The sequence below is a fragment of the Phodopus roborovskii genome, unplaced genomic scaffold (assembly GCF_943737965.1).
Source record: "Phodopus roborovskii unplaced genomic scaffold, PHOROB, whole genome shotgun sequence".
Taxonomy (NCBI): domain Eukaryota; kingdom Metazoa; phylum Chordata; class Mammalia; order Rodentia; family Cricetidae; genus Phodopus; species Phodopus roborovskii.
In genome coordinates this window covers 4,840,109-4,854,684 of record NW_026126648.1, presented here as the reverse complement: position 1 = coordinate 4,854,684, position 14,576 = coordinate 4,840,109, and the positions used below count along the sequence as shown (strand labels likewise).

Below are 14,576 nucleotides of genomic sequence, written 5' to 3'. Positions count from 1 at the left end.
TTTTTTTTTTTTTTTATGTTGTCACCATCCCATATGATTGATGGCAGGATGCCCTATTTTATATACTCAGAGGTTCACTCTTGCTACAAGTGGTTTTTCTCAATTACTTGAGGCATGTGCACACTTTTGAAATGAATACCTAATGGGCAATGCTAAAGAAAGAAACTAACACTTACCTGGATATTTGGCTATCTTAAAATGGGTTTTTGAGATGCTCAAGACACTTTGATGTGCTTTAGAAGGATTTTGGCAATAATACAAGCCTTGGACTTTCTCGTTAAGTGACTTGATCTCCGATACAGTGACACGTTTGAATGCCCAGAACAACTCTACGAATTGGGCACTATTGCCTACATTTTACATGCAAGAGACAGGTCTTGACCCTAACCCTAATGGCTTATAGCTAAGAGGTCAGTGTTGGGTGTGTGGTTCGTTAGTGTGTTTATCTTGAGTATCCTTGATTTTAGGTTAAAAACAACATTAGCCTTGTTGGGAGGCAAAAGCAGGCTCGTGAGTTGTTCAAGGGCAGCTTGGTTTACACAGTGAGTTCTAGCCAGCCAGGACTCCATTGTGACACCGTATTGAGATATAGAATAAAAGCAGTACTGAATGCTACATGCGTTAACGAGCTACGATTGTCTACTGCACAAATGTTCAGGGATTTCCAAACTCATTCCTTTCCTTTCTAAACATTTCATTTGTTGAGTTAAAGAAAAGCGATATGCTATCACTCCTGGAATGAAAATCTCTTGGGGGCCAGGAACAGGCCACTGAGTCAGCATACTTGGCTGGTGTATACACCCATTGTGTGGCACAGGCTACTTAGAGTTGCAGTGATGTACAGTAAACTTTTTTTTTAATTGTTTGTAAGTAGTTTGCCTACATGTATGACGGGGGATGTCCTTCTGTATATATGTTTCTCTTATTGGTTGATAAATAAAACACTGCTTGGCCAATAGATGAAGAAGATAGGTGGGACTAGGGGATGAGAATTCTGGGAAGGGTAGGCAGAGACCATAAAAGACGCTATGTAGAGACCAGGAAGACAGTATGTGCAGGCATTCTCTGGTAAGATAAGGGCATGTAGAAATACAGAGATTAGTAGTTATGGTTTAATTAAGAGAAAGGTAGCCATTAAGAAGCCCAAGCCATCGGCCAACAGTTTATAAACTAATATAGCATCGCTGTGCTTATTTGGGGCTGGAGCAGCAGCGGTCCCGGGGACCCGGAGGGCCAAGAAAACTCCAGCAACATGTATGTGCACCATTTGTGAGCCCTGTGCCTGTGGAGGCCAGAAGAGGGCGCTGTACCTCCTAGAAATGCAATTATGGAAAGTTGTGAGCTGCCATGTGAGTGTTGGGAATCGAACCCAGGTCCTCTGGAAGAGTGCTCTTTTTTAAACCCTGAGGCCTCTCTCCAGCCCCCTTCCCACACCTTTACAACTGGAACGTTTTAACTTTGGCACAGAGAACATTGGGTTTCATTGTGCTGTTTTCAAACAAAGTTTACTTTTGCTAATTTTTCTTCTCCCTTCTCTGCCCTCCCCTTCTCCACGACCTCCCTCCCCTCTTTAATGCCATGGTTATCTTATTGCCTGCCCCTCCCACGCTTCCTCAACTTTTCCTCTTGCCATCTCTTGGTCTCCTTTCCAGTTTCATATCGTATTGTCCACACTTACACCCACTTGCATGCATATGTTTAAATACAAGGTAGGAACCACACGAGAAATTTGTCCTTCTGAGTTTGGGTTGCCTCACCTAATCTATTTTCCAGACCCATTCGTTTTCCTACTTATTTAATGGTTTCATTTTTCTTCATCACTGAATACATTCCATTGTGGGCAGGCTCTATTTCGAATAATGCAATATTAACGTGGGTGTACAAGATGTCTGATGCAACTCATGTTTAAGGACTGAGGTTGTCCTACATCCCTGCGTAGGACCCTGCGTGCGTGCTGGGCATTTCTTCTATATCTATATCTATCTATAGCTATGTATGTATTGGTCCTCCAACTGGAGTTCTCTTGCATGTAAGTCTCTTCACTCACACCCCAGAGCTTGCTGTTTGCTGTCCTCGATACTTCTGGCCCCTCTTACTGTCTTACAAAAGGTGAGAGGAAACTGAAGAGTATCTCCACAGAGGTTTCCTGCATTAGTCAGGCCAGGGTTAACTCTTCTACCCTGTTCCTGTCCTGTTAGCCCAGGCTCGGTCTCCAGCATTGGTATGTCAGTACAGTCTGCTAGCCAGGAGGATCCTGTACTGTACTGACATGTTTGTAAAAACATCAAAGGTGACGCTTGAGCTCAATGGTAGTGTGCCAAGTGCATCATGAGTTAGCTCTTCCATTTTAAGGTTTTTTTTTTTTCTTTTCTTATTGAGCACTTATTACATTTTCTTTAAATATGTGCCCATGGCCCAATTTCAAAGGATCTAAGAGAGCCTACTTTGAGGAAAGCCTGAACCATTTTAGGTATAAACAAGCCACTAAGTGTACATTTATGTATCACTGTTTGCTTTTGTTACAACTATGAGATTCTTCCACATAAGTACATAATAACTAGTTTCTGCTTAGTAGCAGAGCATACACTATTGCATTGTTTCCAGAAACGGATATATATTACTGTTATTGAAACTAAGAGATCCTTCAATCTAAGTACCCAAAGAGTCATTTTTACTTATAAACAAATACATACTATTACAGTCTGTTATTTTTTTTTTATTTAAAACAAAGCATTGGACTGAGAAGGCTCAATGAGTAAAAACAGTTGCTCTGTGAGGACCCGAGTTCCAATCCCCCAAACCCATGTTAAAGCAGGCTCCCACTCCAACCATCTGTAGCCCCCGTACTCTTAGGGGGAGAATGGGAGGCGGGGACAAGAAACCCTGGATGCTCACAGGTCAGCTTGCGTGGAGTTTGCAGGGGAAGGACAACAAAGACACCCTGCTAAACTACATGGCAGGTAGCCACTGACAGTTAATTGTCCTTTGGTCTCTATGCACATGCCTGCATTCAGACATACCAATACAGAGAAAACCATTCTCACTGAGACGCAGGAGGCTCCCAGTACTTTCTTTCATTACCAGAAGTGCTATAATACATAGGTAGTGTAACAAATGGGTTAGTATACTTGTAGCATAAACTACAGAGCTGTATGGTTAACATGCAGGGACAATACGCCCAGTTTCCAGAGACTGTTTCCCACAAGCCACCCATGAAAATATCTGTTTCTTTATTGTCCATTAAAAGCATTTTCCTTTCTTGAGAGGCTTATGTAGACGGTAGTAGGAAAACTTAGTTTCGTTTACTGGTCTAACTCAAAATGGTTTTCTTCCCTTCCCCGTTTCAATGCATCTTCCTTCCATCGCTTAAAATTGTCTCTACTCTGTCCTAATATGACGGGCTCTCTACCTCTCCCTTACCCCCCACCCCCTGCAAATACTGAGTGTCAGGCAGTGTTCCAGGAACCGATGCTTGAAGAATGAATAAAAGACATGGAACTCCTTATTCCCAACAGCAGTCATCATAATGAGGAGAGTCAGAGTGTAAACAGCACACCGAGCGAGTGGCATCGATGTGGCATCGGATTGTGATAACTTGAGAAAAAACAGGATGTAAGGAGAGGAAGTATCACTTAGGAGGCCGCCCAAAACCAGGTGGGACACTGAGTTAGACGAGGCTCGTAGCTAAGGAGGTAGAGAGGGTGAGGATCTAGGTCTGCTTTGAAAGTACAGTTCTGTGGTTTGAACACACTTCACCTGTGGTCCAGGCTCGTGTGCGTGCAGTCTGGGGCTTCGAAGAGGTAACTTGAGAAGTTGGGCCCTGTGGCAGGTAATTAGGGCATTCAGTCTGGTAACCAAAGAATGACCCCTGGAACCCACCAGGAGGAGAGAACAGGTTCAGCAAGTTGTCCTCTGACCTTGGCATGTAGGCCTGTGCTCACCCACACTGGTAAAAAAGTGATGCTAGAGACAAGCCTGGTTCCTGTTGTCTTTGGTTTCTGCTCTTCCCGCTGATGTACCCTCCTCTGCATGCACATACTAAAGTTACTGTGGCATCGTCTGCTAAGGGCGAGTCACCACAGCCAAGCAGATGTGAGTTGGCATCATGCTCCTGCACCCTCCAAAGCTGGAGCAATATTAACTCCCCTTCCTTACATTTGAAAGTAGACTAATACATATAACTAGCATGACTTTTATTATTAGTATTTTCTTGCTGATTCAATTCTGGGCGAGTGAGGAAAAAGTAATTTCAAGGCCATCCTCTTAAGTGAGATGGAAGGATTTGCCTCTATTGAGGAAGGACAACATTGTAGGTGGAGCTGATGAGTTGACATTAGATTTATGACTAACAGCGTTTTCCAGCGTCTTCGATGGCATAGGTCCAACATTAGTGTCACAGACTACACCATGTCTGCAAATCCTTGGGATGACAGTTCTGAGGAAATGTTTAAAACATTTCCCTTCTGCAGCACTTTTCTGGTCTGGATGAGACTTGTTTACACATTGCCTATTAAAAGGCCATACATTTTTCCTCTTCTTCTTTTTACCCCAAAGAAAGTGGAACGGGGACATGCATTCTTTTTTACATGAAGTAAATTGAATAACCAAAGTGACAGGCAAACCCGTACCATCCACCCCTACAAACCTTCAAAACGCAAAAGATCGACTTTTCTGTCCGTAGTAGAACCAGATGACATTAGCTACTAGGGACTGGGGAGGTCGGTGTCCTTTAAACATCAAACCCCAGCTCAAGCCTGACATTTGTGGGTCTATGATGCCAGTAAGACACTGGTCAGTCCTACGGTGCCAGGCCAGAGCCAATCAGAACAGTGGCTGACTGAACAATATTCTAACACCTCTTGGGCAGCCGCTAACGTATCATATCCGATGAAACAGTAATACCTAAAATGAGACTCTTACTGCAGACCCATGGAAAGGGGAAGGAAACTGATGCCGGCATCTCTAAGTCACCGGGGAGAGGGGAGGCAGACAGAAGCCTGTGTGTAGGGATTCACTTAAATTTAGGAACAGGCAGCGGAGGGATGCTTTCGAACCGTGACCTCCTGAGACAGAGCGAACGTGCCATGCAGATCGCCAGGCTCAGCTTTCCCGGAGCCTGGCCGGGCTCCCGGGGCCAGCACACACCACAAAGGAAAACCGCGCATTGCCGGGGCAGGGGAGGGGGGATCCGAAGTTGCAAAGCGAAGAGGAGCGGAGGCCAGGCTAGGTGACTCAGATGCATGAGTCAAAGCCGACCCGGGGCCGCCTGTCACCTCCCGGGGGTGGGGGGTCACCGCACCGCGTCTGGCGCAGCTCAGGAAAGCCCCGGGTCCCCGGCTGGCTCGCCCGCCCCTGCCCTGCCCTGCCCTGCCCTGCCCTGCCCGCCACGCGCCCACTGCCTTCCCCGCCCGCGCACGCGCGCCCCAGCCGCACCGGGCGGGCACCTGTCCGGGTGGGGTGGGGTGTGGAGCGCGTTCTCGCGAGGCTTCCTAAATTTCCCACGGCTCGTGTTGTGTCTGAGCCGGGCGGGCGCTGGAAGGCGGCGGCGAGGAGGTGCAGCGGGAGACCCGGGTGCCCGCGCCGCACATGCGCCCTGGCCCCGCGCCCGCTCGCTCCTGCTCGCCCCGGCCCGAATCCTGCGGCGCCTCGGAGCGGGCGGGCAGGCAGGCGGGTTTCGGGCGGCGCAGTCCAGCTGTCCGTGTTTTGTGGCTCCCTGCAGGAGGCGGCGGAGCTGGGGGAATCTCTGGGAAAGGCAAAGGGCCGGGAGGGGCGGGGAGGAGCGCAGGTAGCGGAGGGGCGGGGAGGGGGCGGGGAGGGGGCGTGGCGGGGGCGTGGCTCGCCGTGCACCTGGTGGGTGGGGGCGGTGGGAGCGGGAGCGGGGCCGGGGCCGGGCCGCTCGCACGGGGTGCACTGAATCCCGGGCCGGGAAGCTCGCTCCCCAGTGCACAGTGTGGCGGCTGTGGGGTGGGGAGGGGACCATGCACTCGGGGCTGGTGGGGAGGGGACCATGCACTCGGGGCTGGAGGAGGGGACCATGCACTCGGGGCTGGTGGGGAGGGGACCATGCACTCGGGGCTGGTGGAGGGGACCATGCACTCTGGGCTGGAGGAGGGGGCCATGCACTCGGGGCTGGAGGGAGGGAACCATGCACTCGGGGCTGGTGGAGGGGACCATGCACTCGGGGCTGGTGGAGGGGACCATGCACTCGGGGCTGGTGGAGGGGACCATGCACTCGGGGCTGGAGGAGGGGACCATGCACTCGGGGCTGGTGGAGGGGACCATGCACTCGGGGCTGGTGGGGAGGGGACCATGCACTCGGGGCTGGTGGGGAGGGGACCATGCACTCGGGGCTGGTGGAGGGGACCATGCACTCGGGGCTGGTGGAGGGGACCATGCACTCGGGGCTGGTGGAGGGGACCATGCACTCGGGGCTGGTGGAGGGGACCATGCACTCGGGGCTGGGGGAGGGGACCATGCACTCGGGGCTGGTGGAGGGGACCATGCACTCGGGGCTGGTGGAGGGGACCATGCACTCGGGGCTGGTGGGGAGGGGACCATGCACTCGGGGCTGGTGGAGGGGACCATGCACTCGGGGCTGGTGGAGGGGACCATGCACTCGGGGCTGGAGGAGGGGACCATGCACTCGGGGCTGGAGGAGGGGACCATGCACTCGGGGCTGGAGGAGGGGACCATGCACTCGGGGCTGGAGGAGGGGACCATGCACTCGGGGCTGGTGGGGAGGGGACCATGCACTCGGGGCTGGAGGAGGGGACCATGCACTCGGGGCTGGAGGAGGGGACCATGCACTCGGGGCTGGTGGGGAGGGGACCATGCACTCGGGGCTGGAGGAGGGGACCATGCACTCGGGGCTGGAGGAGGGGACCATGCACTCGGGGCTGGAGGAGGGGACCATGCACTGGGGCTCTGGTGCGAGCGAGCGGGACACCCGGGGCGCCCTGGCCGGGGGCTGACCTCGCGCCGCCCCGGGGGTCTGCACCTGACGACCCCCGGGTCGCCGTAGCTGCCGGGCTGGCGAATGAATGGACGGCGCCCCGGGGGCCGGCGGCGGGCGTGGAGCCGCGCGGAGAACTCCGCCCCTGTCGGCGCACGGGGCGCTCGCGTTTTTCCCAGGCCCCCTCCTCCTCCTCCCGCTGCCGCTGCTGCAGCGCCCGGGCCCCGCCCCGTGACCCCGCGGCCGCGCTCCCCGTAGTAATCCCCCCTCGGGCGGCTTCCCTCAGTCTCCGCGCCCGACGGCGCATCCCAAAACCCGGACGAGCGGAGCGCCCCGCTCGCCATGGACCGCGCGCACGGCTCGCCCGCCGAGCGGCGGCGTGCGCATGCTCCGTCGCCCGGGTAGGTTTCCCGGGGCGGCGGGCGGGCGGGCGGGCGGGCGGGCGCGAGGCGGCAGGCGCGCTCCCGGCGGGGACGGCGGCGCGGGGGCCCGGGCGGCGGCGGCGGCGGCTGCGATCGGCGAGGCCGCGGGGCGGGGGCGGGGCGGGGCGAGCGGGGCAGCCGCTGGGCAGCGGGAGACGCGGCGGCGGCGGCGGCGGCGGCGGCGGCGGGGGGAGTCTCGCGAGGGTTGGAGTTTTGGCGAGAGTTTGTGGAAGATGGCGCCTGTTGTGACAGGGTAAGTCCGCGGGGCCGGCGGGCGCCGGGGCCCGGGGAAAGTTGCGGGCGTCCGGCGGCCCGCGGCGGGCGGCGGCCCGGGGTCCGGGGTCGGCGGGGCGCGCCGGGGCTGGGGAGGGGGACGCGGGCGGCGGCGGCGGCGCGGGGTGGAGCGGCGCGGGGTTCGCCGTGCGTGCGCCGCGGTGGAGCGGGCTCGGGCGCGCGAGGCCGGGCGGGCGGGCGGGCGCGGCGGACCCCGGGCCCGCAGCGCAGAGCAGCGCAGCGCAGCTTTGTTCCCGCCCCGCCGCTGCCCCCGGAGCCCCGGGGCTTTGTCTGGCGCTGCCGCTGCCCCCCGCGACTCCGCTGCCCCCCGGCCCTTTGTTCCGCCGCCCGGGGGTGCGGGTGTGGGAGCCGCCGCGCGCCCCGCGTCCCCTCCGCCGCCCGCCCGCCCGCCCGCGCCCCCTTTGTTGTCCGCCTCTGCTCGGGCGCCCGGCTGACCTGCCGCGGCCCGGGCACCGCAGATCCCCGCCTCCTCCGCGTCCCTTCCATTGTCCGCGCTCCTGAGTGTGTGCCTGAGCCCCTCTACGTTCCCCTTCGCCCCCCCCCCCGCAGGCTTTGTGTCCCCATCACCATCACACACCCAGGGGCTCAGTGAGCTCGGCATCCCCTTGCTCTCGCGTCCTGCGTGCTTGATTTGTCTGCGCACTGCCCGCTGTGTGTGCTGAACTGTCTGAGCCCCGGGGACTCCTCCATCTGGTGCTTCCAGGCGTGCACACACTCTCTCGTCAGTCTGTGCTTTGCTTTTGTTGTTGGAGCCTGCTCGATGGATGCATGGATGGATGCATGGATGGATGCATGCATGCTGGGGGGGCACTTAAGTTTGCACCCCCGCGCCCTTGCTTCCCTTCGCACCCCTTTCTCTCGGTCACCCTGATACCAACACTAGCACCCCACCACCACACCCGCCCTCCTGGATGAAGACGGCTTTGCCATCTTTCTGGGCCGGTGATTGTTTTGCTTGGTAACAGTAGCGCTGGGGAAGGAGCTAGATTCTTGTCAATGGTTATCGCCCTCCGTCATTGGCTTCTGAACGGCCCAAGGCCAAGTGCATCCGCAGTGGCGGATTGATGGAGGGCGCATTGGAAGAGTGTTAGAAGTAGACGCAAAGGTATTGTTTTTTTCTTCTTCTCCCCTGTTGGTGTTAGAGAATAGTTTCAAATATTCACAGTGGATATTCATTTGTGTGACTAGGAGGTGAATGAATTTTTGATGTTGAAAACTTATGAATGTTGGGGTGGAGAATTGTATTTTGTGTGTTCTCCCCCCTCCCCCGAATCTAGATCTACAGTTTGTTTTCTTATTCCTGCTTTATAAGGAAGTGAAATCACGTTCTTGACAAATGGTTTTTGATAAATGGTTTGCCTTTTAATTTAAATTGGAGTTTACCGTTTATGATTGTTTGAATGTGCAGTTCGTGGTTTTTATTTCTGTGGATGTGTGGCAGGCAGCTCCAGTTCCCAAAGTGGGATCAGGTACCAAAGAGCAGAGGCAGTTTTGGTTTGATGAGTACTGCTTTTAGCATCTTTGTGGAATACATTAATTACAGGCAGTCAAAAGACAGTGATAGCTTTTAGTTGGGCTATCTTAAAGATACTTCCTTATGTTACAGGAGCATTAAGCTGTTTTCAGCTCTTATTGTTATGGTAATGTTAAAAGCTTGGCGTGATGGCTAGGGGGTGTGGTGTAGGTTATTGTACACTAATGGCCTGAATTATTGTGCTAAGAATAATGTGTCAGGCTTGTTAATTGGAATGTATAGCTCAGGAAATTTTCTTCTATTAGTTGATCACTACATTTGGAAGATACCATAGAGTCATGAGCAGCTTCATATGTTTAAAGTTGTACACAAAGGGCTGTTGATGAGTGCATGGAAAACTTTAAAACCATGGTGATTAGAATTGATAGGCTGATTTTCCCTCCCACAGAGTGGAAATCGTGTTTTTTTATGAATGATGCATGGTGTGTGTGTGTGTGTGTGTGTGTGTGTGTGTGTGTGTGTATGAGAGAGAATTTGCATTTATCTCATACTTAGTACATGACTCTTGAGGTTAAAATCAGGCACATCCTGGTTCTGACCGAAAGTGCAATGTGAATGCTGTGTAATAATGGAGTGTAGTTTGCTCTGATTTGTGCATTTAACAGCTGGGCGTTGGGGAGGCAGAGGCAGGTGGATCTCTGTGCGTTCAAGGGCAACCTGGTCTACAGAGTGAGCGCCAGGACAGGCTACACAGCACAGAGAAACCCTGTCTCGAAAAACAAGCAAAACAAAAAAGAATGATCACAAAGACACCACAAAGTGAGTTTTACACTTGAGTTGTGTTGCTTCCAAGACTTTTATACTTTTGATTGATCGTGTAAGAATCTTCATGAAATAAAAACGGTGCCTTAACTGACAGCAGCTATTTGGAATAGACTGTGGCTGGAAAACTTTGAGTATTGACTATTTTAGCTTTAAATTTATTATCTCTGAGTGTAGGGAAGCTATGAGGCTGGCTTGTATTTCTTAGATTTGTTTTATTACATAGCCCTTCTAGGGTATTTATTTTAAACAGTTAAATTTATGTTAGAATCACGTTTTACCGTAATACTCAGATTTTTGCTACTATCTCTTACGGGTTAGATAAAAAGCAAGAGGGGCAATCTGCCGTTGCCAGATGGCATTTGCCGTGACCTTTGGTGTGATGGCGGAGTGAAGCGTTAGGAGAAAATGATTGCTTTAAAGTTCTTACCTGTTTTAGTTCTGAGGTCCACTCATTTTTAGAAATTAAAACTTGGCTTGAAAGCATTATTTTGCATTTTACTTCCTCCTAATACTAAATTCATGTTATTTCAGCTAGGGGCAGTATTTTCTCATGGATTGGCTAAAAGTTGTTATTTTTGGCATCTGTCTTTGTGATTATTTCCAAGTTATTCTGTTTCCTCTGCCAGTTTCCCAACTCTGTGGAATGGGAATGGAATAACTTGCCACATGTGCTGAGATGCACCCTGGGGTTTCCAGGGCCCCTTTTGACGAACAGGACGCTCAAGAGCTAGGAACTGTTACTGAAATGAGCTGATGTGAAGTAGGTCATATTTTATAGGAAGTCAAGTAGGAGGTTATGAACTAAGTTCTTGGCAAGTTGCAATGGTGACAGGGAATGAAAAGAATACCCAGCCGCGTATTATAGTTTGTGTAAAAGATGAATCTTTACTATAAATTTAGAGGGAGAGGGTCAAGGAGACAGGTTTGTGTGAGACTGCAGTGTAATGACACATTGTAAAATCATGGGATGCCTTTATTGATCTCTGCATGTAATAATAGTTTTTAAAACATACTAAAGAATGTTTTCCCCGAACTCTTAGACAGGTCTGTAAAACAGTAATGAAAATGTTTATATCTGCTTATATTTTTTTGCTGTTTTGTCGTATGCTTTCAAGAATATTTCCTGACCAGTAGGACATAATTTTAGACTTTTGGTTTTAGGGGAGGCCCCCCCCCCCCATTTGTTTTTATGTTGTTTGCACTTGAGACATTCTGTAGATAACTTGCTGAAACCCATTGCTTCTTCTGGCAGCTGATAGTCAGGTGTCACCTGCCCCCCCCCCCAAGCACAGTTTGGGCTTTCCTTCTGAACCTCTGAGAGGTGGTCACACCATGTAGCCTAGGCTGGCCTGCTGTGCTGCGCCCATGCTCCTGACCTCAGGCCTCCCCAGTGCTGGGATTACATGCGTGCACGTAGCTGGGCCACTACTTCTTTCTAATTACTAAGAGCTGTCGGTTTTACCGCCTAAACGACACTTGTAGCTGTCTTCACCCTCAGCCCAGTGTATGCTGATGCCACTGACCACCTGTTTTCCCACAGGCCTCTTTCCCCTCCTGGACTTAGGTCTAGACTCTCTGGCTTCCACACAGTCAGGGCAGTGCTTCTGAACAGTAGTAAATCAATCCCTACTCTAAAAAGCCTTCAATGGCTCCCCCTACAGCCTTCACTGGGAGAGGCAGCAACCCACAGGGCTTCGAGGCCACATTTAAGATGTGCCGTGTGTGGGTTCCAATTCTGTGTTTCCTTCCACTTAGCTCTGTAATATTGTCAGGCTGGTTTACCCTTCCTCTTTCATCTCTCCCAAGGTAATTATTCCTAATTCAGAGGGTTTCCAGGAGGTTAAGTGAGGTAATAGTTGAAGGCATTTAATAGAATTCAAGGCGTATACTTGGTGCTTTAAAAAAGTCTTTGCTAGTGTTTCAAAGAAGGTTCTCCACCGATACTTATTTCATAGGTGCCTTTTTTTCTTTTCTTTTTTTCTTTTTTCTTTTTGAGACAGGGTTTCTCTGTGTAGCCTTGGCTGTCCTGGCATTCACTCTGTAGACCAGGCTGGCCTCGAACTCACAGAGATCCTCCTTCCTCTCTCTGCCTTTCAAGTGCTGGGATTAAAGGTGTGCACCTCCACTGCCCAGCTTCAAATCTCATATTTAAGGGCTTGGAGTTCCTACACAGGCCCAGCAGTTTAATGCCTCCCTAAACTTTTTGAGATTGAGGTCAGAGAATAGTCTGACCGGATATATCAGGCTAAGTCCCATGCCCCTGCTGTGTGTTATTAAAAGGTTGGTGTAATTCTCTTGGAAGTATGTTACTTAATCATAGTGCAATCATTATATTCAAATACTGCCAGTTAATTGGTGACAGATGTCATTTTCTCTTAATCATTTATATATTATACTCACAAGTGTACCCAGTACTTAATAGGGAGTCAGCACACATTCTTTAACAGAATACTTATGTTACCTTGAAACATGAATGTACTATGGCTAGATAGTCTGAATTTAATACATATAAATTGCTCACATCATAAGATACTTTGCATGTCTTGATTACAATTCTGTTAAGAAACCGTTGCCAATGGACCCAAAGGAATTGGTGTTCTTAGCCTCAGGCTGTCACATAATATTAGAAAACGCAGTGATGCTAGAAAACACTGCTGTAAATTGTTCAAGAATGACAAATGTAAACTTCACATTTTGTTTTTATGTGGTTGGCAATCAAGTGTTTTTCAATAGGTTATTTATTTATTTAAAGACAAGATTTTTGGCCTGGGATCTAGCTTAGATTTTAGTGCTTAGGAAATGAATTTGAGTCCCAAATGCTGACATCCCACTCCGGGGAGGTTGCGACATTGGGCCCCTGGGTCCCCTAGAAGGCTCCCCACTAGCTCACCCTAGCCTCCTTGGTAAGTTTCAGGCCAGAGAGAGGCCCTATCTGGAGAAAAGAAAGAAGCCGTGGACAGTGACAGAGGAATGAATCAGGAGCCGTTCTCTGGCCTCCACACATCTTCCTCCAGAGCTCAGCTGGCCTCAGAATTAGGATATTCCTGAGTGCTGCAATTGTGGATATGCGGTAACCATCATGTCCAGCTGGTTCCATTGTTTTTAGTGTTTCCTCTCCTTCTCAGATGTGTGTATACGAAACATTAGGGCAGTGTGTACTGCTGTGTATTTGATCCATGGGAACAGAATCAAATTAATGATCCACAGGAAAATCCTCTTTAGGAAAGCGTATTTACTGATAATTTCTTCATCGGATTCTGTCATTATAAAGTAGGGAGTTACGCTTTCATTGTGTTTATCTGTTGTGACTATAAGTGAAATTATAAAGGTCCAGTGAGACATGGTGTGAGTGATTTGTAAAGTGTGGAGCTGCTTTCCTGTCAGTTTCCATGGGAGCTCATGGGCAGGCTGAAGATGCACTTTTCTGTTGCATCCTGTGGTCTGTGGGTCGTGTTGAGGAAAGCTGCAGTGTGTTTAGTACATAGAACCACAGCTGCGTGCTTTGACATTCTGAGCAGGCATGTTTGGTGAATTCCTGCTTCACCAGGATGTTGTCATTGACGCGCCCCAACTTTGGGGTTTACTTCTTGCTGTTCATGTGTCTGCTTGGCCAACCACAACAGTAAAGGAGTGTTGACTGCCCAGCTGTTGCTATATTTCAGACACTCTGTCTCATTTCTGGATGCCTCTTAGAGCCTGGCATTACATCATGATGATGCGTGTGCCTCGTTAGGCCTGCTGCTGCTTTGGTGACTAAAGTCTTAGTGTATTTTTCAAACATACATAACATTTATGGGGATGGAGGAAGTGGTGGCAGTTGTCCTGTATGTATAGATATTTGGGTTTGTTTGTTTTTTTTTTCTTTTGAATATTTGGTTTGGTTTTTCAAGATGGTTTCTCTGTGTAAAAGAGAGACCTGGGTGCCCTGGACCTTAGTCTGTAGACCAGGCTGCCCTCAAACTCACAAAGATCCCCCTGTCTCTGCCTTCCAGAAAACATGTGCCGCCACCACCTGGCCTGTATAATGTATAAATATTTGTGTAAATTTGTTGGGTTGAGAAAATGCACAGAGGTACACATACAGCATCTGTTCAGTCAGACTGGTGAAGTCTCTGGCAGTACTGGGGTTAGTTAAACTATTTTAAGCTTATACATAAGAAGAAAAGACAGGGACCTTTTTTTTTTTCTTTTTTTGAGGCATTGTAAGTTGCAGTGACTTGAACTGAAAGTGCTGCCTACATCTGATGAATGTGAGATAGAATACACTAGAAAACCCCTCTGCTATGTGGTTCCTGTATTCCCTTAGTGTGTTTGGTTGGCACTAGAGCTAATTGCATTGTTAATTAGATAATACTCTGAATTGTTAGAATAGTTTCTCATAAAATTGTCTTATGAAAGTGTTACTCTGTGAACATGTAATAGCAGTATAGAAGCAGTGTTATAGGGGCTTATAAATTATAAACAGCTTGGCACATCTTCATTTATCCAGGGTTCCTGGACATACTAGCTTTAGACTGTTTTGCATTGAAACAAAGTATTTTCCTCCTTTTCTGTAAACCCATGAAGGCCTTCTGCAGGCGTATTTGTTCAAATTGTATATTTGGTTCTG

At 50.2% G+C, this 14,576-nt stretch overlaps 1 protein-coding gene across 4 annotated transcripts in view; it reads left to right on the top strand.

Moving 5' to 3' along the window:
* The window catches only part of Rbpj (recombination signal binding protein for immunoglobulin kappa J region), a 187,828-nt gene that overhangs the window by 110,943 nt on the left and 62,309 nt on the right, over nt 1-14,576 (top strand). The window contains exon 1 of one of the 4 annotated variants that reach the window (XM_051174034.1): nt 7,259-7,353. The exons of 1 other annotated variant lie outside the window; for it this stretch is intronic. In XM_051174034.1, the coding sequence (XP_051029991.1) occupies nt 7,295-7,353 (59 nt within the window). In that variant the 5' untranslated portion in view covers nt 7,259-7,294. Of the gene's footprint in view, nt 1-7,258; nt 7,354-7,508; nt 7,628-14,576 lie in introns of those variants that run through there. 2 more of the 4 variants (XM_051174037.1, XM_051174036.1) reach the window with 2 other exon arrangements.